Here is a 23098-nt window from a genome sequence, read left to right as displayed (position 1 = left end):
AGTCATTAGTTTTACCTAAATATTTTCAAATGTAAAAGGAATTAGGAGAACAATTCAAGCCCTCAAGGCTTCCCTCTGTTGAGGAGGGTGGATGGGTAACTTCAGGTATTTGATTTAGAAATTATATTCTTTGTCTACTGTATTGTATACTCACTGCATTAAAGTTCCTTTTCATTAAAGTCTTATAGGTTTTGTCTTGATGCAGTGGATGGCAGAACCTATTTAGTGCAGGCAGGTTTGGGGGTTCACTCGTGCCCCTCTCTCCATGCCCTGTAACAGATTCACTAGAGAGAGTGGGGAGCAGAACAGGAGGATTTACTAAAATACACTGCTGAGGAAAGTAATGGACACTACAAAAGAGTTCTGCTGTGTCATATGTGGGTTAAATACCTGACTGGGGGTCAAATCAGGCAATAGTCCTGTTAGCACTGAGGCTTTAGGCCACCATGGCAAACCCAACATTCTTACAATAGTGATAGACTCTACATAGACTATAGCTTACACAGATAAATGCTACGATTGTTTCAAAAATGCTAAGATAATAAAAAAAAATTATAAAACAACCTAAAATGTTTTTAAATGAAGTAATAGAAAATTGTTGGGAAGAAAATTGACACTGACAGGGACTATGATTTATGATTTGGCCTCCTTATGTTAGATAAATTTGAAGTCAGATAACCAGAAGTTACCAACTCTTTGTACAGTCTCTGCAGATATTATGTGAACTAGACTGGGGCAGTCTCAGGGGAAGGGGAGAAGAAGGTAGAGGAGTAGCTGTGTGATAGAACTGCAGGAAAAATTGGGCAGCAGGCACACAGCCTTAAAAAGAGTAGGGGAGTGGCCCTGCCTGGTGGCGCAGTGGGTTAAAGCACTGCACTAAGAAGCTAAAGCCACTTCCACATGAGTTCGATCTCCGCCTGCCCCTGAGGAGATCCACAAGGTGAGGCAGACCTCTCCTGAACCGCCTGCTGCTCCCCTCAGCAGTGTACTTCGTCAATCTGCCTGTTCTGTACCCCACTCTGTCTCTGGTGAATCCTCTCACCACACCTGCACCTCTGGCCTCTGTACCCCAGTTCTGTATGCATAAATAAATCGTAAAAAAAAAAAAAAAGAGTCTGTGAGTCTACTACGAATGTCTACAGGGGACTGCAGGCTGGGTAGAAAAGTGTGTAGAGCCAGTTACCTAGCAATGGGAAGTGGTAGGTGATGATGACCCCTAGGTCAGATAGATTCATTTGTTCACTCAGCAATTCACTTACAGATTCATTCATTTATTCACTCTCAACAAACAGTTTTGGACTGCTGCTCTGTTTCAAATATTGTGGAAGCTCTGCAGACACAAAGCTACTATTTTAGGCTTTAAGTTATAGTTTCACTTTGGCTAACAACTGTAAAGTCTAGCTGACGGTATTGCCCATCCATACAACCAAAACCTTAAATACTAAATACTATACCCTATAGCAATTTTCCAGTAGCCAAGCTGTATGTCTTAAAACTTCAAGACTTAGTAGAGAGAGCATGCAAGCTTCAGATCTACTCCCTTAAAAGCCAAGCTTTAGGTGGTCCAGCACATTTCATATCTCAAAGGCAAAAGGATGTGTGAAGCCAAATAAAAAGAGGACCAACTCTGAAAACATTACCTGGGGGGGTTACATTAAGCCAGCTGTAGCAGAAGAGATGATGTTGCTCTTTGCTCTTGAGAGGTCAGAGCTGATTTTCAGTCTGTGCCTCTGAAATGGTTTTCACTGCTGACAAGGTTGCCAGTTCTCTGTCAAAGGCAGATGGCTTCCTGGAATATATTTCATTTTCTGTATCTCTGTCTCACTAGCATTAGCAATCCTGTGGGTGTGCCTCCTACTCCTGCTTTTCTCACCCTAAGGTGTGTAGTAACAGGTGCTTCGCAAACAGTTTAGCTTTCTAGCTTAGTTTTTGCAATGTTATAGTTCATGAAAGGTCATGGAAAAAGGCAATGGGAGGCAGAAGCCTTAAGTTTGCAAAGCCATAAATTTGTAGAGCCATTAGACAGTAAGCAGTCACTAGTTTTACCTAAATATTTTCAAATGTAAAAGGAATTAGGAGAACAATTCAAGCCCTCAAGGCTTCCCTCTGTTGAGGAGGGTGGATGGTGTCTATAGCCAGAAGCAGCATCTATGTCTCACACTGTGCAGGCTGGTGAGCTGCAGTCCTGGGGATGATCATTGTTACTGAACGACAGCATGGAAATTCAAGAGAAAAATTATTTTAGTTGTGTTGCAGCTAATATTCTTTGGGTTTGTGTTTTAGGATTGCTATACTAACATATAGGGAGAAGCTTCCCTATCTTGCCTAGAAGTTTTGTTAATTTTCTATTAATTAGCACCTTCTTTGAGTTAGCCAGTCCTTAAAAGGCTATGCAAGATGGGTGAAATACAGCTCCTAGCTGTTCTGAATTCTGATGATCTAACTGCTGACACTTTATAACACACTTACTTAATCATACTTTTCATTTTTGGAAAGGTGCTTAATTTGAACTCAGAAAGCTGAAACTCAGTCTCATTAATTTAGATAAAATTTGATTACCTTTTGTTTTAATTACCTTGTTGAACATTATGCAAGCCTGAATTGAAAACAATAGGAGTATGTTAGAAAAATGATTATCTGTAAACTTGAAAGAAGTGAGCAACTGAGAGTCAATGCTATGCATTTAATTATGTTTCATATCAATGTGTAAAATAAACTGTGAAGGTTTCTATAAAAATCCCACATTAATTATTTGCTAAATTCACAGAGAGTCTGACCCCTGAGAACGAGTCAAATGTCTGCTTAGAGTGATTATATTAAAAAGAAGGGAAATACATCCCAGTATTTTGCCATGTAAGGCCTGGAGTACTTTGAGGTTGTAAATTTTGCTCTTTTTTTCCTCAAATATGAATATACCTTAGGCAAAGACAATTTGTTTTCAGTAATTTTTCTGCATTGGTTTTCTATGATTAAGTGTTATTCTCTAGCTATTTCAAGTAATTATCATTGTCTCCCCAAAGGCTGATGAAACAAGGAATCTGAGTAGAATTAAGCTAATTTTGCTCCATGGCTTATTAGGCACCCACATGCATGTGTTTCTGTGCTAAGTACTGTATCAAGCAAGTTAAATAGCTATTATCTCCGCCTGCCACACAAATGATCCCCCAAAATTTTGTGGAAGAGAGAGGTAAGCTGCGGCATGATCCACTGCATGTAGACAATGGAGGCAAATCAGTGTGGAAGAAAAGGAGCTTCTAAGTAAGAATGAAGAAATATTCATCCCTTGGTGTAATGTCCATTGATGTAAAAGTGTGAGCTGGCATACTGGAGTTTTGGAAAGATAGCAGGGGTGGGGTGGAGCAGGGAGAATTGTCATTTCTTTTCTACAAGACTTTGCATACTTCAAACTTGTTTCTAATTCTTGTCTGAGCTCTGAGATGTTTATGGTTAGGTGGGGCAACCTCTTCTCTGATAGGGTGATTTTTCTCTGTGTTGAGTAACAATGAAAATACAAGTTGGAAAGAATTACTAATTTTGCTATTTTTTTTTTGTCATGGTTTGTTTATTCATACTGTACTGAGGTACAAGCCAGAGGTTCAGGGGGTGAGAGGATCCACCAGAGACAGAGTGGGGAGCAGAAAAGGCAGACTGATGAAATACACTGCTGAGGGGAGCAGTGGGTGGGTCAGGAGAGGTCCGCCGCGCCATGTGGGTCACCTTCCAGGCGGGGACGTATCTGGCACCAAAGTCGCCTCCATTAGCTTTGCAGTGCAGTGCTTTGACCTGCTATGCCACCAGGGAGGGCCCTAATGTTGCTCTATTAATTGTGCTTGGCACCTTCTTTGCTTCACGGATGACAAGTGCACAATCCTAAGGAAACCCAGGTTTAGAATAAGGAAAAAGAAACAGAAAGCCTGTATTTTGTGTAATCAGATTTTGAACTATCTGCATCAATTAACTTTTATTGTCCTCCCAGCCAGAAATAGAGTAATTATGGATATCATACGTCTTAAATGGAAAGAATTCAATGAAGACATAAGTAAAAATTGAAAGAGTGACCCATGGACCTTCCAGTAGATGAGAGTCCATCCTTAGAGATGATTGAATTGGTTTCTGTGGGGTCCCGTCATCATTACTTTTTTTAAAGTTCCCTAATGATTTGACTATGCAGTCAGGTTGAGAACCACATCAGTAGAATAACTAAATTAGACATTTAGTATATAGAAAGTTAGGATCAGTAAATACATTTTTCTATTACTCTGATTAGTAGGAGATGGAGACAGATTTGTCTAACTAATCAAAATTAAAAATTACAATAGAATTACTATGTAATAAACCCTGCTCCCTACTAAATTAATTTACTGATTTCTAGGTGATTTGATTTTATTATGCTAAAGATATCATAATGAATTCCATAGTTAATGGAATTCAAAATAAAAATGAAATATGTTTGCAATTATCTTACCTGAAGAAGTCAAAACTTTTAGAAGTGACCCCCTTGTATAGTTATCCTCATTTAATAACTATACTATGTGATCACTTTTGCTGCTTACATGAGAAGTATTTCTTTTTGTCTATCAGTTCATTCATTGTACTGCATTGTAATTGCTTCTTTACTTTTATTCTTTTGCATAGCCAGACATTAACTTTTCAAAACTCCATGAGACTAAAGGTAACATTGTATTTTACACAGCATGGTAGTAATTTTTGTTAAATGAACTAATGTTTCTGTATTTATATTTCTTAAATAAGGTGCTCAGAATTGGGTCTACTATATCATCATACATGATAATGTTAGCTTTTACTCATTCATTGAATTGAAATATCTGCATGCATTCTATAAAATATGATTTCCTTTTAAAATTAATTTTTATTGACATAACACTGCATTATAACATGATATAAAATTTCAAGTATACATCATTAAAAATTATCATTTGTATATACTACATTGAGTTTCCAAGTAAAGTTTAATTTTATCCTCACAATACAACTGACCCCTTTTAACTTGATTTAAACACTCCACTATTCCATCCTTCTGGTAAATACTAACTGGTCTTATAGTCTAAGCATAATATTGTCTAGATCTGTTCATGTGTTGTAAATGAAAAGATTTCATTTTTCACGGCAATATATTGTATATATAATAAACTCCTTTACTCATATACATATACATTTATTTATAATAATTTACTTATCCAGTCATTTGTTAATGGAAATTTCAATTTTTTCCAGCTCTCAGGTATTGTAAATAATGCTGCAATAAACACATAAAAGCATATATCTCTTTGAATTAGTGGTTTTGTATTTTGGGGATAAATACCCAGAAGTGGGTAACTGAAGCATATGGAACTTCTACTTTTTTTTTTTCTTTAAGATTTATTTATTTATGTATACAGAACTGGAGTACAGACCAGAGGTGAAGAAGCAGTGAGAGGATTCAGTGGAATCCGAGAACAGGCCGAATGGCGAAGTACACTGCTGAGGGGAGCAGCAGGTGGGTCAAGAGAGGTCTGCTGTGCCATGTGGGTCACCTCTAGGGCGGGGATTGAATTCATGCTGAAGTAAGTTTAGCTTCTTAGTGCTGTGCTTTAATCTGCTGTGCCACAAGGGAGGGCCCTACTTTTCATTTTTAAGGCAATCTTGATGATGTTTTCAATAATAACTACCAGTTTACATCCCCATCAAGAGTTGATAAGGATTCCTTTCTCCTCACATCTTCTGCAACACTTGTTTCTTGCCTTTGGGATAATATACATTTTCACAGGTATTAGGGGATAGCTCATTGCTATTTTGATTTGCATTTTCCTAATAATAATAGCTGTTGAACATCTTTTCATATGCTTATTGGCCATCTGTATGTCCTCTTTAGAGAAATGTTTATTCAGGTCCTCTGACTATTTTATTTTGTTTTTGAGGATGGCTTGATTTTATAAGTTTTGCCTCTTTCCACTTCTTAAACATGACAAATCATATTAGGTAAATATTTTCATGTGGATAACTTCCTTGGTTTGGTTGTTTTCTAGGATTAGGGTTTCAGAAGTGGAATCATTAGGTCAAAGAACAGATCATTTCTATAATGTTTGAAATCGGTTGCCATGCACTTAAAAAGTACTTAAAAAGGAATTTCAAACACAAAGAAAGTAAACAGAACAGTGTAGTGAATATCCATAGCCCTCTGTTATCCAGTATCAACAATTATCAAATTTCTGCCATTCAGATTTTTTTCTATACCTCACCATACCTTCCAATTACTGGTGTACACCAGTTTTGATTACTTAGTCATCGATTGATAGATATTTGAACCACTTTCAGTTAGTTTCAGTTAGTAATATATCTAGGTGTGGAGATTTAATGTGTATGGTAAATATATTTAGATTTACAAAAAGCTGTAAAATATTTCTCCAAAATAGTTGGATAATTTCTATTCTTAGTAGCAATACCCAGGAGTTCTAGTTGCTCTATATTCTCATCAATACTTGGAATTGTTAGACATTTTCAAAATTGACCTTTCTGATGGATATATTGATATTTCATTGATTAATTTTAATTTCATTCATGACAATGTTGTTAAATATATTTTCATGCACTCGCTGGCTATTCATATTCATATATCTTCTTTTAGGAAAGCAATTTGTTCACATCTATTATTTCATTGAGATTTTGGGTTTCATAACATGAAGTTATATTTTTTTGCATACAAGTTCTGTGTTGGAAATATGCACTGAGAATATTTTTTCTGGTTTTTGGCCTTCCTAATAACTTAGTTAACAGTGTCTTTTTAAGAACTAAGATTTTGAATTTTGATAAGATGCAATTTATAAAATTTCTTATGGTCCATATTTTATTTGTATATATCTGAGGAAGTTTTATATGTTAACATAAAATGAATGTCCTATTTTTCCCCACTAGGTATTTTATAGTTATGGATTTATGTGTGCGTAGGTCTATAACCAATTTAGGAATCATTAATTATATGAAAAAGACTTGTAGTTCATGTTTTTAAATGTGGCTATCGAGTTGTTATATTACTACTTGTTAAAAAGTTTATTCATACCCTTTGGCACCTTTGTTGAAAATCCATGTACCACATAAGGTTTATACATATTCAAGCATGTGCATAAATAGAACAGTATTAAGAACCCCCCACCCACCTTTATCCAATTCAATATCTATCAGCATTGTGTCATTCTTGTTTCATCTATGTTTACTTCTTTCCCTTCACTGGTTATTATTTTTTATGTTTGTTTTTTTTTTTTAAAGTTAATATCTCTGTGCATACAATGTAGTGTTTCTCTTTAGCTTTAACTTTAATATTTAATTATATTATGCATCTAATATTTAATTTTGTATATGGTGCAAGATCAGGATCAAGTTCGTATTTTTTTCCATATGACTATAGTTTCAACACATTATTCAAAAATATTTTTTTCCCCTTTTTGGATTGCTGTGATCTGATGTTAAATTAGTCTTAAATAAATATCTAAATCTAGTCCCTCTACTCTCTTCCATAGATCTATTTGTACCATGTTATGTTTTACATCCATTTAAAAAGTATTTTTAGCAATGAGATTTTGAATTAAGGTAGTAGACTTAGTAGTAGACTTCTACTTAGACTTAGTAGAAGTTTCTTAGTAGACTTCTTTAGAAGGGAAATTTGGGGGAGTCATTATTGTGTAAATTATTGATTTAAGTTGTAACCCCAGGAGTAGCCTATAAGAAGCTGAGGGTAAAAGGGCTGGGTGGAAGTAATGCTAGCCAATAAAGTGAGTCTGGGAGGGATCCGGCCTTAGTCTAATTTAACAGGGAGCTCTGGAACAAGAATTGTAGCACAGATTGTTTTGTCCAGAACTAAAAGTGCTAGAATTATACCTCAAGTCAGTTGTTATTGGCTCAGGACCACCTCTGTAGGGAGGATATCACTCCTCAGGAATCACCAAGTCAGTTGGCTTCTCCCAGTTGAGGATAGTCTCTGAGACAGGATCAAGTGGTGAACTGTTAACTTCAAGACTCACACAGCTGCAAGATGAGTGGAAATTTCTATAGAAGAACATCTAGGTGGGTGACAGTAACACTTTTGAGAAAACATCAACAAAGATACCCTTAGACTTCCTGCAAATTTTTCATTCCTATTTCTATCAAAGCACCTTTCAATAATCTGGAGATTTTAGGTTGCCACTTTGAACTTAATATGTTTTAATTTTATTTTTTAATAAAAGTAAATCTATCAGGGCCCTCCCTGGTGGCACAACGGGTTAAAGCACAGCTCTGAGAATCTAAAGGTGCATCCGCATGAGTTCGATTCCCGCCTGCCCCGGAGGTGGCAGACCTCTCCTGACTCGCCGGCTGCTCCCCTCAGCAGTGTACCTCATCGATCTACCTGTTCTGCTCCCCACTCTGTCTCTGGTGAAGCCTCTCACCGCCCCTGAGCCTCTGGCTTGCACCCCAGTTCTGTACACACAATCTTTAAAAAAAAAAAAGTAAATCTATCAGTAAATATTATCTATTTTAATCGCCACATGTTAGAAATCCAAAATAGTTTTGGGTCATTTGATATTGAGTAGGCTTGCAGGTAATAATGACCTTGCCTCTACTAGTAATGGAAACAGGTAATAATGACTTTGCCTCTAATGGTAAAGGGATAGTTCATGGCATGTAGGGCTAAAACAATGACTTAATTACTCCTCTTTGTAATCAAATGCTTACAAAAAGAAGGTAAATATTTGGTTGACTGTATATTGCCAAAGATTATTTTATTCTCAATAAAGAATATAATAGATTGACTGCTTGCTTCTACATTTACTCACTTGTAAACCCAATATGTTTTGAGAAAGAATATGAGCTTAGAGATTTGAATTCAAGAGGCAGACGAGTCACCAGAAATTTATGATGTCCCTAAAAGAAATCCTGTCTTATGTAGTCACATATTTCTGAGAACCAGATCCAGAGTCTAATTATTTGATGAAGGAATGACAATTTACCTGTAGATGATAAGAGATATTGGCATGATAGTGATTAAAGTGAACATAGTAATATGGCCTAAATCCCCCTGTCAAAGAAAGTGGCAATAAGTAACAAACATTTGTAGGATTCCTATTTAATTTTTAACCACCATTTTTGGCAATAAAATTTTGACATCATTTTATCTACAGTAAACCTTGAAAGCATTTACATTTATAAGTTACTGAAAAGATTAATTCTGAAGTAGTGGAATAGACTGGCCATCAATGGACTTTAGGTAGTATGACAAACAATTCAGATTGTTATCTTGAAGGTATAGCCAACCTCAGTGACAAACCAGGTGAGTTTAATAAATGGATTTTGTGACAAAGTTCAATATAGGCCCATATTATAAATATTTAATGGTTCTAAGTACAAAAAGCAAAATAAAGGGTAATGCACTTCATAAAAAGAATGGCAGTAAGAAGCATTGGGACCACCTTTTTTGGATCTTAGCTCCACTATTTACTAGCTATATAATCTTTGACAAGATAACTAGTTCCTTCACTGCAAAATGGGAATAAACCTACTTTTCATGTTTTCTTTTATGGAGCTTCAATGAGGTAACATCCAAAGTTGCATATGGTTGGTGCCATAAATTTTTCTCTTAAAGCCCTTGCTCAGTTTTCTTCCCAGGCATTACTTTAGACAAATGGAAAAGAAATTTATACTCTTGGGCTAATCAACTAAATCAATGCTTCTCAAACCTTAACACACTTGATTTACCTGGGATCTTATAAAAATGCAGATTGTGCTCAGGAGGCCTGGGGTAGACTCAGAAATTCTGCATGGCTAACACATTCTTAGCAGAATTGGGCTCTTTCACAGACCTCCTTTGTACAGGCAGGTGTCAAGTCATGGTACCTGCTTTTATCATAGAGGAGAATGTCACGCTCAGGACCCCACCTGAAGGAAAGTGCAGACTTTCAGGTCATAATCTGCTCGATTCTATGGTTTTGGAATCAAGCAGATTCTCTGGTTTTGGATGAGTACTTGACTGAATGGATTACAAATTCATCTAAAATAGATAGGTATTCATGTATCATTAAATCCTTAATTCTCATTAAACAAATTGAAACAAAGAGATGGTAAGTTTGTGACATTCTCTATTAGTTAAAATAGCTTTTACCTGGCCTGGTTTAAAATTGTTTTTATAAAGTAATCATGTATTTCATTAGTATTCTTTTGTTTACCCTTTGGCAGAGTTAGTGATGCAACTCAGGCCTTTTCAAAGTATGAAGGTCTGGTTTTAGTTAAAACACTTTTTATTAATTTTGAATTGTAATCTTTTCATTTAATTTTATTTTTTTCAGGGCCTGAGTTGCAGAACATTGGTATTACCAACTAATTTCATGGTTCATGGTTGAACATAAGGCTTTAATTCAATTGTGGACATTTAAAATATTTTAAGCAACTGGCACAGTGTAAATTCTTAATATTCAGCCAGAAAGGAGCCATTGTTATTTATAAAAGCAGCAAAAAATGATTGGCAATCACCTAGTCATTAGATTTTTAAAAAAATCCATCACCTTGAGAAGGCTTAATCCATGTAATATATGAAGAAAAGATTACTGTGAACAAATCTTAGAAGGCAGAGATTACTAAGAGGAAATTGTCACGCTTGCTGTGAAATAATCATCTTAAATATAATAGAGGCACATCAACTCCATAAATATGAAGGGAATGATTTCACAAACCTTTGTGATTAAATTTGTAATTTTTTGAATTTTCACTGTGTAGCTAAATTATAGCTATGTTTTATTCTGGAAGAAAAAAAACTAATGATATTTAGAAAAATGATCAAAGGCCAAACTCCAAATGTATTCAGCAAAGGAAAAGTATTAAATATTAAATCTAACCCTGTACCTCCAGCTAACAAATACACGTGTATCTTAAGCAGTGTCTGAAATGTAATCACATGATTTTCCTTGGATCTGCTTAACATCAAACATCCAGGTGGCAGAAGAAATACTTTATTACTCAGTTTTTCTAATTAACAAATAGGAAGCTTATTGCATACAATAAACTTTGGAAGGCCAGACAACTTTCAGTTGTCTTTTGGAGGTCATAATGTCAATCTAAATTTCAATTTTCTCGAAAAAACTCTGGCTTTAAATAAGAAACCAATACTAAGGCTTTGGACTTTGAAAGTAGGGCTTCACATAGCCAGCCACAAGGGAAGTGTGGGAAGTGTTAAGGCTAACAAACTTGGAGCTTTAATCCTTTTATTAATACAGGTTACAGGAATACAGTTTTGAATTCCTAATGCAATATTTCACTTTGTGTACCATACTATATGAAAAGAAATATTTCATTCATTCAGTTGTTAGTCTCTTGACCTTGCAAAGGATAGTGGGATGCTTATCTGAAGAACCCATTCCAATCTTAACACCAATCTCCTTGGACCATAGCTTCCTTAGATATGAAGCAATAGTATTGAAGATAGTGAAAAACTCATAACTGGTATAAAACAAGTATAAAATAATATGCCAGGGTGACAATCGTATTCTTAGACTCCATGTCTGGGTGTTTTACCTTCATGCTACCCTGACTCAGGTAGCTGTATTGGCTCATATTTGCAGCTCTAAAATGATGTGAGACCATATTTCTTTCCTCTAGGCAAAGGTCCACCCAAATTATTAAAAATGATGGCTTTTCATCTTGTTTAAAAAATTATGCATAGGGGTAACATTTAAAAAAATGTATGTATGAAGAAAACGTTTTGTATATCACAGTTGTAATAAAAATACTTTAGCATTACAGTATATTCTTGATATAATTTTAAAACATCTCTTTAAATATGCACACTTGTAATTGTGACATTGTGTTAATTAAGTGAAAATTAGCTATCTTATATATTGTCTTTCCTAGAATAAATAATCTCAACACTTTCCTCTCATGTCTTCATGTATCTATGATTTTCTCTTAGTTTTTTTTTATTGCCTTCTCCCTCCCTGAATTCTCCATTATTCCTTTTTTGTTTTTTAAAATTTATTTTATTTATTTGTATATGCAAGAGCTGAGGTTTAGGCCAGTGGTGCTAGTAGAGGAGGGTGATAGGTATTATCACCAGGGACTGAGTGGGAGCAGAACAGGTAGATCTGCTGAAACACACTGCTGAGGGGAGCAGCAGGTCAAACAGGAGAGGTCTGCTATGCTTTGTGAGTCAGCTCCCTGGCCAGGGATTGGACTACAGTGGCTGGTGATAGTTTGATAGTTCTGAGACTTAATCCTTTGTGCCACCAGGGAGGCCCCTATTATTTTTTATTTGTTTAGTCAAGTGTATCCATTTACTTACTCAACAAATTTTTAAAGGTCATTACTTGTCTTAGATACTGGGAATATCTAAATGAACAATTTCTGTAGAAATGTATAAGATAGTAATCAAGAGATAGGTAATTATTAAAATATTAGGCATGATGATTTTAAAATGAAGTAATTCATTCATGGAAAGCAAAGGCACGTGTCCCTCTCCTTTAGCTATGAATCCTGAATATAGAGGAGGAGTTAGAGCCTCAGAAGAGAAAGAACATCAAATACAAGCAAAAGAGGCAGGGCAAACATAATAGATTGAGGGAATAGACTGGTAGTTGGGAATGTATCTTGATAGTAAGAAATGAAGCTGGAGAGGTGGGATAAGTATGTATTCTACAAGAGATAGTAAATGTGATCCGTGATAGATTTAGATCAGGGTAGTGACATAATCAGATAATCATTTTCCAATAATTTTCCAGAGGAAGAAAGAGCTAGAAAACATCAAGACAATGTACAGATAAGCTTTTCACTATGTGACACTAATGCCCATACCAACACCATTCCTGACAGCAGCAGGGAAATTTATTTAGAGTACACTGAGTTAAATCATTATTCCTCAGAACTGATCAGTATTTTTCAACTTTATTGAGCCATCACTAACATACAATGTTGTGTATGTTCAGGTGTGTTACTTGATGTTATCATTTGATGGCTTGACATATAGTCATGTGCTGTATAAAGATGTTTTTAGTCCCTGAAGGACTGCATGTGATGGTGGTTTCCAGACTTTGATCACCTAGGGACATGACACTGTAGCATCTACATTGATAGCCACATGTGTCGTGATGTCTACTGTGTTTAGTGTTCCTATCTTTCTTTGCATTGATTTCCCCATACTTGACTTAATCTTGTGTTTTGTTTATCACAGCCCCTAAGTGTACAAAATCCACTACTAATGTGCCTGCCAGCAGAAAGTCATGGAATGCTTGACCTGGAAATGAGACTTAATGTGATTACGAATGAGGGAAACAGAAAATCAACAGTGGGAACTGCTTACCAGTCAGGACTGTTGCATCTTGTCATTGCTATGATTTTGAAGGATAACAACAAAATGACCAAAGCTGTTAAAAGCAAACTGTTGAAACCAATTAGATGAATAGAAATTCAAGACGGGCATATGTCAGATATGTAGAACATTTTAGTGACCTGGACTGAAGACAGTGTATCCTTCTCAGCACTATGATGACTATGACCAAAGTAAAAAAAAGTTGTTTTTTTTTGCAAGGTTGAAAGAAAATTTTGGAACCATTATAATGTTGAGTTTACAACTAACTGTACCCATGTTATAATTGAGTCTATACCACATTCACCTTTACCTCTGGGAAATACCAGTCTAATCTCTGATTATTTGAGTGTGCTTTTTAGCCTTAGATTTTTACTTTTTAGTGAACTCATATAGAATTTCTAATTTTCTGTCTGGTTTATTTCATAAACCAGAGGTTTATGAACCTGAGGTTCATCCATATTGTCAGTATTTCCTTCTTTCTTGTCACTGAATAACAAACCTTCCATAATATATAATGTAATATCATGTAACACATCTTCATTAACCAGTTATATATATATATATATATATATATAAACATGTGTATCATATACATACATTCACATACATATATCACTTAGTGCATTTTTCCAATTTTTGGCTTTCATGCACAATGTTAAAAAAAAAAAACATGGGAATGCATATATTCCTCCAAGATTCTGATTTCATTTCCTTTAGATGAACCAGAAGTGAGATTACTGAATCAAACATATGGTAGTTCTATTTTTAATTTTGTGTCAAGCTTGTTTACTGTTTTCCATAATGTTTGTCCCAATTTACATTCCCACCAATGGGTAAAGTTCATATTCTCCACACCCTGGTCAGTACTTATTATTTCTTGTCTTTTTGATAATAGTCATTCTAAGATGTGTGAGGTAATATCTCAGCATGGTTTTATATTGCATCCTAATGATTAGTGATGTTGGACATCTTTTCAATACTTGTCCACTTTGATATAATTTTTTTTTGGGGGGCATGCTTATTTTGGCTTTACTTCCCATTTAAAACTTAGCTATTCTTTTGCTATGGATTGGCATGAAAGTTTTATATATTTTCACTATTAATCTTTTACAAGGTATGTAATTTGTAAATATTTCCTCCAATTCTGCTTATCATATATTTTGCTGTTAAGAATATTTTTAGTTTTTTATAGTCCAATTGATTAATTTTTGCTTTTGTCTATTGTACTTTGGAGCTATATGCAAAAAAATCATTCCCAAAACCAATGTCAAGAATTTTTCCCTTCTGTTTTCTTCTATGAACTTTATAATTTTAAGTGTTAAAATTTAAAATCTTGAATCCATTTTGTGTTAATGTCTATGCATAGTGTAAGGTAGAGGTCCAGTTTCTTTCTTTTTCATGTAAACAAGAACTGATCATTTATCTCAGGGATCTGTGGTAGTCAACAACTGTTTGATGGCCAGCCTGTTTGATGGGGAGACAAAGGAAACTGATACAAAGGAGTCATTTGAACTTGCCTAGGTCATTAATTTGACTGTGGATCTGGCTTTTTATATTACCCCAAACCATACTCTTATTATAACAAATCTGTGTTGATCCAGTTTAGGTAAACCTGCTAGGGAATTCAGCCTGGGTGTGGAGAGCTGAGGAAGAGTGTCTGAGTTGAGTTATAGATGCATTGGTGGTACTTTTATGATTTAAATGAATGTTTATATGTAGAGGTGAGTATCTTCTGCCATTGGTTGAAGGTTTGAGAAACGTTGTATGACATTTGGGGAAGGAAGCCCAAGAACATAGTTACTGGGCATAGGTAGAGGTCCAGCAAACGTATAAGAACTAGAGCTTATTCACAAAACCAACCCAGACCTTGGCTGTGAGATTCAGTCAACTTTGTGGATTAAATGAAAATTTCAGGAGTTTTGGCAGTGTGTAGAAACTTCAGACACTGTTTTAAGCTTGCAAGTCTAAATTCTAGTCCTTATCTTTGATGGGGCTTTTATGCAGTCTCACCTGGCTATACTTTTCTTAGGAGATGAGTATGTAAACTTCTTAGATGCCTTCCTCCAACTGGGGATACACAGGATAGATTTATGAGAATAACCACTATGTATGTCACTAAGGTCCCAGCAACATGAGTTGTCTCAATTAACGCTGATTCAGAGGTGGTTACAAATGAAGAATATTTAGAGGGGGATTATTTACAGAGGCGTGGGAGGGGTTGAAGGCTGCTGTACGGAATGGTGAAATATCCAGATGCTAGCAAAGGCAAAAAGTCATTCCTTCCCCTAGTCCTCAAGGGCAAAGGGAGTTAATTTTGTTGGCTTCTGATAAGAACTTAGCTCAGGAGGGGTTGTCCATAGAATGTGTGATCAATGGCTGAGGAATCTAATAACATTTGACTGGTTTGTGCAAAGGGTAACCAGCAAGAGTGGTGAAGTGGCTGAGAGAAGTCAACCTCTCCAGGCTAAGCAGGACTGGGAAGCATGGAAAAGTGAGTTAGGGGGAAATCAGAGAACAAGCAGGGTGGAATCATCACATATTACACACATCCAATGTACTCTCACCAGCTCCAATGAAGCTGCTTCTTCCCTAAGCTGGTGGATCAGTGGTTCTCAAGGACACCATGTCATATCACTGAATCCAAAGAATACACTTCTCCCTATGTCTTGATCTCCCAGGAACAATCAGCTCAGTTACCATCCTTTTCTGTCTGTATCCGATATCTGAATGCTCAAAGGCCTCACTCAGAGGTGGAGCCAGTGGACCCACATTTGTGGGCCTGAAGCTTATATTTTGCAATGTTGCATTCTTTAAATAAAAAGACAAAAATTATACAAAATTAAGTACCAAGTCAATATTTATTCAGAGGGAAGAAACTATTCCAAAATTTTCAATGTTTATAAATACCACACCACAAATATGAAATTTAAAATAACAGCATAATTTTTTTTAAAGATTTATTTATTTGTGCATACAGAACTGGGGTACAGGTCAGAGGCTCAGGGGCGGCGAGAGGCTTCACCAGACACAGAGTGGGGAACAGAACAGGCAGATCGACGAAGAACACTGCTGAGGGGAGCAGCGAGCAGGTCAGAAGAGGTCTGTCACACCATGTGGTCACCTCTGGGGCAGGTGAGAATCGAACTCATGCGGAAGTGGCTTTAGATTCTCAGTGCTGTGCTTTAACCCGCTGCGCCACCAGGGAGGGCCGCAGTATAATTATTTTTAAATGAATTAACTATATCAGGCCTCGCTGGTGATACAAGGGGTTAAGTGTCAGCACTATCAAGTTACTGCCAGCTACTGTCACATGACTTTGTTCTAAGGTGAGGGACATAACCCACATGGCTAAGCAGATCTCACCTGTCTCACCTGCTGCTCCACTCAGCAGTGTATTTCAATAGATCTGCCTGTTCTGCTCCCCACTGTTTCTCTGGTGAATCCTCTCACCTTCTACACTTCTGGCCTACATCCCAGTTCTTGTATGCATAAATAAATAAAATAAATCTTTAAAAACATTATCACCTGACTTATCTTTCTTCCCCTACTGGCCTGACTACATATATATGTTTTAACCTTTGTTACATGACAAGAAAGGTGTAAACTTTCTTATAGAGTGATTAGGAAGAGTAATGCATTATTTCTTCTGGTGGAATAGAAATTGCTTTATATCATGCTTAGTTTAGTAACTTTTCTTTCAGCATTTTTTTTTAAAGATTTATTTATTTATTCATACAGAACTGGGGTACAGGCCAGAGATGCGGAGGGTGAGAGGATTCACCAGAGACAGAGTGGGGAGCAGAACAGGCAGAACAATGAAGTACACTGCTGAGGGGAGCAGCGGGCGGGTCAGGAGAGATCCACATGCCACGCCATGTGGATCTCCTCCAGAACTAATGTGGAAGTGGCTTAAGCTTCTTAGTGCTGTGCTTTAACCTGCTGCGCCACCAGGGAAGGCCCTCTTTCAGCATTTTTATTGGCAATGCTTTATGAAATTTTAGGATGGTCAGCTTGTCTAATTTCTATCAAGTTTCTCTCCTATTTATGCTGTAAAATGTGGACCGTTCAAGTTTTCTTGTGCAGCAATTCATCATAATTACTCTAAAACGGCAATAGTCTTTAACCATTTGTCATCAATGTCCTCATTGCAGTAAGAAATTTATGAGATTTATGCTATCATTAGTATTTTGCCCCAACCCAGTAAAAGCTTTAATTCCTTTTCAATAGCCTCCTAAGAGTCCCTCCATGCTCTTAATGGGATTACCCCAAAACCCACAGCCTATATTTTACTTCTGTTCTAAATTAGTCTTTTCCTCTCTTTTTCTGGCATCCTAATTTAGGACTTTTAACTTGTTTCAAAGTTGCTGAAGCAAAATCATAAAACATTCTACTTTCTTTTACAACCCTCAATGCAGAGCTAATAAAAAAAAAATCCCATCAATTTGTATAAGAACATTTCTTTAAGGGGGAGAAAAGATTATGAATTCAAAACTTAGGTGTTAGCCTTATCACTCATCCCTTTAAGAAGTTTCTATGAATACCCAGTCAGAGCCAACAGGGAACTAGCCTTGAAATGTTAACTACATGCATTTCTTAGGAGACCACAGGATTACATACTGTTGTACAATGTCCTCAGAAGATTCTGCCATTGATCAGGTAACAGAAACACAACATACAGTCTTTGCAGACTGAAGAGTGAAACGCAGGAATAGAGGCAACTATGGCTATAAGTATAGCTACCTGTAAGTAGGAGTAGGTATATAAGGTGTATTAAATGTTTGATATTTCACTCAAACTTCATGTTTCCAAAACAAACTGACTACCAAACTTCTTGTTCTGTCTTCCAAATGGACTTTGAGTTTGTCCAGTCCTTTCTGTTTCCAGAGTTTCAGCACAAATTCAGAACCTCAAATTAAGCACCTTAGGCATCAGACCTTCAAGCTTTCATCTACCACATAGCCTATTTTTTTTTTAAGATTATGTATTTATACATACAAGAACTAGGGTATAGGCCAAAGGCCCAGGAGGGTAAGAGGATTTACCAGAGACAGAATGGGGAGGAGAACAGTCAGATCCACTGACTACTCTGAAGAGGGGAGCAGTGGGTGAAACAGGAGAGGTCTGCTATGCCATGTGGGTCACCTCCCTGGCCAACAGGGAGTTGAACTCTTTCTGTGTTGTCAATAGCTTGACTTAATAGTGCTGCGCCTTTAATCCATGTACCACCAGCGAGGCCCCACATAGCTTATTTTTTAACAAAAGTATGAACTACCCCTTGCAAGTTTGTGAATGCTCTTCGGGTGATTGCATGGGCTCCACATTAAATTATACAGCTGAAAGAATACCTAGCTTAGAGAACGCTTGAAGCAATTTCTGGATGACGGGAATGCTACAAAGATGTCATGAATCCCTCTCGTGTTTCCCAAAGAATAGCTGGCAAAAGGTTTTTTAACTTTGTAAAGTAAAATACTTTCATCAGGGGAAATATTGGAGGTGAAAGTCCTGATTGCATGTCATGATTAAAGACTAGCTTCCTGGTGTCCTTGTGGTGAGGTGTTGCCATGTGAGCTAGCTTTACTCAATAAGATAGAAGCGATGGTGATGTGTAATTTCTGAGGCTAATCTTTAAGGGTGTATGTTCTCCCTCTCCATTCCTTCTCCTGCCTCTTTTTCCTTCCTTCCCCCCTTTCTCCTATTCTTCGTTGTCTAGATTTATGAAAATGGAATAAAGGACATAATGTCTCCTATGAATTTTTTACCTTGATAACCTCTTGTATAAAATAATAGTACAATTGTGTGTGTGTGTGTAAGTGGAGGATTAGAACAAATCAGTGTTTTTTTATCCTTTATAGGTCCAAGGTAGGGATACTACATTAATTGATAATTATATGATCAAGAAAACTAAATGTTGAGAGTGAGCTGGGGCATTATTAATAATTATGCCAGAACATGAGCATGAAGGGGACTGACCTACGTGGACTGTGACATATGATATTCTTGTCATAAGCCTCAAAAATAGGGAACTAGCTTTAGATTTCTCATTAGAGAAAATCCACCCTAAATTTCACATACATTTTGAATAGTCCATGAACCCACTTCAGTTTATCTCTGAGAATTTAGGGATCTTCTTTTTTAGATTAAGAATAAGCTCCTGGACAAAATTACTCCAAGTTTCTTCTTCATTAATGTTTTCTAATTCCATAAAGCAAGCATGATAATGATCATAAGTCATTGACATTGTTGGTTCTGAACATTTTCCACTTTAAAATGTTCAACCCTGGACTATACATCAGTACCTGGAGTTTCTTAACACTGACAGTGCAGCCTCCTTATCAGGTACTGTGATAAGCAGAGCTTACAGTGACTGGTGTAGCTTCATTCAAGAAAGTTAATACTGAGAGCAGAGTCCAGTTGCTCCTAGAATCTACTTGGCTGCCTAAGAATGTAGCTGAGTAGGGGGCCTCCAATTCCAGTTGCCCCCATTGCTCTTAGTTTCTCTGGCATGTTAGGTTCCATATTAAAAAAAAAAAAAAATCTGACTCAGGTGACCTAGAGATGCAGAGAGGGGAGGAGTATTTGGCTGATGTCACCTTGAACTTGGTGGGTACATTTCAAGTTTATATGATCTTTATGCTCTGTACCACAGTCCTCTGGGAAATCCCATAGCAGGAAGCTCACAGACTCTGTAGCTGTGAGTGGTAAAGTGTACAGATGAAATACATTGCTCTCACAATGGTTGTTGAAATGGAGAGTAAATGTCTATTTTTCATTGTATATAAAATCATAGACTTGATTTTCCATTTGAATAGAATAAGTAGAAATACTGACAGTTTGAGAAGTATTTAGAAAATGGAAATCAGGATGATAAAGGTAGAAATAACTTTAAATTCATAGAGGGGGGAAATAGAAAGGACATAATGGAATGAAATCCAAAACTGTAGAAAAGAGATGGCTATGATTTGAAAAGGTTTGAACCCACTTTCCTATTGCCAAGGCAACCATCACATTATGGAATCACAAAACAAAGGAAAAGCAACAGTAATTGGAACACCAAAACTCCAAAAGTGAAGACCAATTTGTGTTCAGATGTGAATTTAATAATGAAGATAACGAAAAGTTGCCTGTCTAAACTAACTTTTGCTGATAAACAAAAGTATTTAGGAAAATTTGCATTCTCTTCTACATTTTTAGAATATGAATATGGCATTCAAACTATGCATTACATCCTGCTGAATTCAAGTAGATTTTGCTGGTCCTCTCGTAGATGTGTTACAAACACAGTGATATTTAATACTTATTAGTTAAGGTGTGTGGTAAAAAGCTAGTGGCATGTTAAAGGATAATGGCTATCACCTGATTGTTATTGAAAGTTAAATAGAATATACTAAATGCATTTTCAATAAAATTTACATCAGGCTATGTAGAAAGCACATTTTCTTTTCCAGCTGTTACTAGTATTCTAAGTTCTTTTATCTCTTTCTCTTCTATCCATCCCAACTGTAATTTTTAATTCCAGCCACACATGTACACACATAGAGTGGTGCAGGAAAAGGTGACAGTGAGCAAATTATTGATTTGTAAAACATTTAGTGTCCTTGAGTCAGTTTGAAGAACAGCCCTATAATTTTGTATAATTAGGTCATAGACTCAGGGCTTCCCAAAGTCTTTAACACTTTTAATAGTACCCTGACTGATGTGTTAGTCTAAATATGTCTTTTTTAATTGTGTTGCTATAATAGAAATATCCTATACTAACTTATTTATGAATAAAGAAAAATATTTCTCACGGTTCTGGATACTGGAAATCCAAGGTTAGTGTGCCAGGAGGGCTGAGATCTATCTGTGACCACTCCTTTTGTCAGCTTATGTTTGACTCTGTACCTTGTTGATCCCTCATATGGCAAAAAGCAGAGAGAGGTGGAAAACGACTCTTAAGGGCACTGATCCCACTCATGAGGGCTTTGTCATCATGATTTCGTCTAATCCACGTCACCCCAAATCTCCACCTCCTAATACAATCTCATTGGGGCTGAGGTTTCAAACCTATGAATTGGGGAGACACATTCAGCCCATAACATGTTTTATGTGGCTTCTTTACATTCATGTCAAATTTTTTTAGCATCTGCTTGCACAGAGGAATCCAAGTTAACCTGCAGTGCAGAAGCTCACAATCTTAAAAGAGAGGGTGATTCACAAGAGAAAATCTGGGAAGGAGTCTCCACAAGACCAGAAACCTGGCTCACACAAGCCCAAAAGCTGGAGGTGGGGGCAGAAGGGATTAACATAGTAATTAAACCTCCTATAGAAATGAAAAATACATAGGGGCTACTGCTGTAGCAAATATCAGATGCTACAGGAAGTGTCAGAGGCACAGAACAGATGAGACATGGAGATTGAGGAGATGAGATATGGAGATGAGACATTGCAAAGAATCGCTATTGAAGAACAGCCCTATAATTTTGTATTATTAGGTCATAGATTCAGGGCTTCCCAAAGTCTTTAACACTTTTTCCTTACATATCAATCTAGGGACCCACTAGAAGTAGTTAGGGTAACAAAAGTTAGTAGCTCCACAAAGGAATGAGTCCCTCCCCAAGATGACTGTCAGTGCAGCTTCTGGTGGGGCACCAGGCAGGCCCACCTGCGCATATGTAAGTGCTCTTCCTTGCTGTCTTTCTTCCTGGCAACAGCTCTCCTTCTTGCCTCTGACTCTGCCGGTGCTTCTCTTCACTCACCTCTCTTTGCAAAGCAGCAAAGGCAGTTCTCCCAAGGCTGCTCCCTGTGTGTGACTGTGCTATGACTCTGCAGGTCTCTTTTAGCAAAGCTGTCTCTTTCAGGACAGCTCTTTCTGCCCGTCTCTGCAAGTATCCTTTCTTCTTCTCTCTCTTATTTATAACAAAGCTATTCTTTTGGATCCAACTAGGGCCTCTGCCTTAGGGAGAAACTCACCTGGGAGTTCACCACTGAGAGGGGAATTCTGGTGACACTCTTCCCAGAGTTAATCCAAGGATCCCATTCTCCAAACCCAGCATCTCCAAAAAGACTTCTGTGGGAATACTGTAATGGGGACTGAAACAAAGGTGACCCCCCTCCCAGAGGGGGATGCTACTGAGTTTGAATAATGCCAGGAGAAATTCGAACAAAGTATCAGGGGCGAGGGGTGGAGACTCTGAAAAGAAATATAAGGGACTATAGAAGCAATCCCTAAGATGGAGCGTTCTAGATTTCAGTGTTTTGGATCTAATTCCAGGGACAGCCATAATTGGAACTAATTCCAGGGACAGCCATTTCTGCCCCCACCACGCCAATCTTCCAGAAGGCCAGAAGGTTGTGTGGGCCTCTGAAGGATGTAGAGAGGCTTCCAGCAGCCAAACTCAAAGCAAAGGTTGGAGGGTTTGCAGGAGGCTGAGAGGCTGAAACTGTTCCCTGCTTTGCTGCTGTTACAGTCTGGTAGACTGGTACAGAGTCTGGTACAGAGCTGGGTGCATCTCTGAGCTCTGTGAGTGTCACCATTTGTCGGGTTGTTCCACTGCTGTAACTGTTGTTTTCAGTGTCAATTGTCTGGTACTGTGCCAGGGCATCTCAGCAGCTCTGGTGAGCATCTCCTGTTGTGTCTTCTGATATCTTCATGGGTTGGATCCCATGTGCTTGAGGCCCTCAGTGGTAGGAAGATACCATCTTGGGAGCCTTTGTGTTTAGGACTATTAAACACTGCACATGCTTTGGATGCGGTAAACAACCATTTGCTGGCCTAGTGACTTTTAGTTTGCTCTAGTT

At 37.1% G+C, this 23098-nt stretch overlaps 1 protein-coding gene across 1 annotated transcript in view; it reads left to right on the top strand.

The window, feature by feature from the left end:
* LOC101627924 overlaps positions 1-13411 on the top strand; it is a 55966-nt gene extending 42555 nt beyond the window's left edge. The window contains 1 exon segment of the mRNA XM_012723167.1: positions 13184-13411. Within this exon segment, the coding sequence (XP_012578621.1) occupies positions 13184-13411 (228 nt within the window).
* Positions 13412-23098: the final 9687 nt, after the last annotated feature.

Source organism: Condylura cristata, unplaced genomic scaffold, assembly GCF_000260355.1.
Source record: "Condylura cristata isolate star-nosed mole 26May11 unplaced genomic scaffold, ConCri1.0 scaffold00010, whole genome shotgun sequence".
NCBI classification, from domain to species: domain Eukaryota; kingdom Metazoa; phylum Chordata; class Mammalia; order Eulipotyphla; family Talpidae; genus Condylura; species Condylura cristata.
This window is presented reverse-complemented; position numbering and strand designations above follow the sequence as displayed.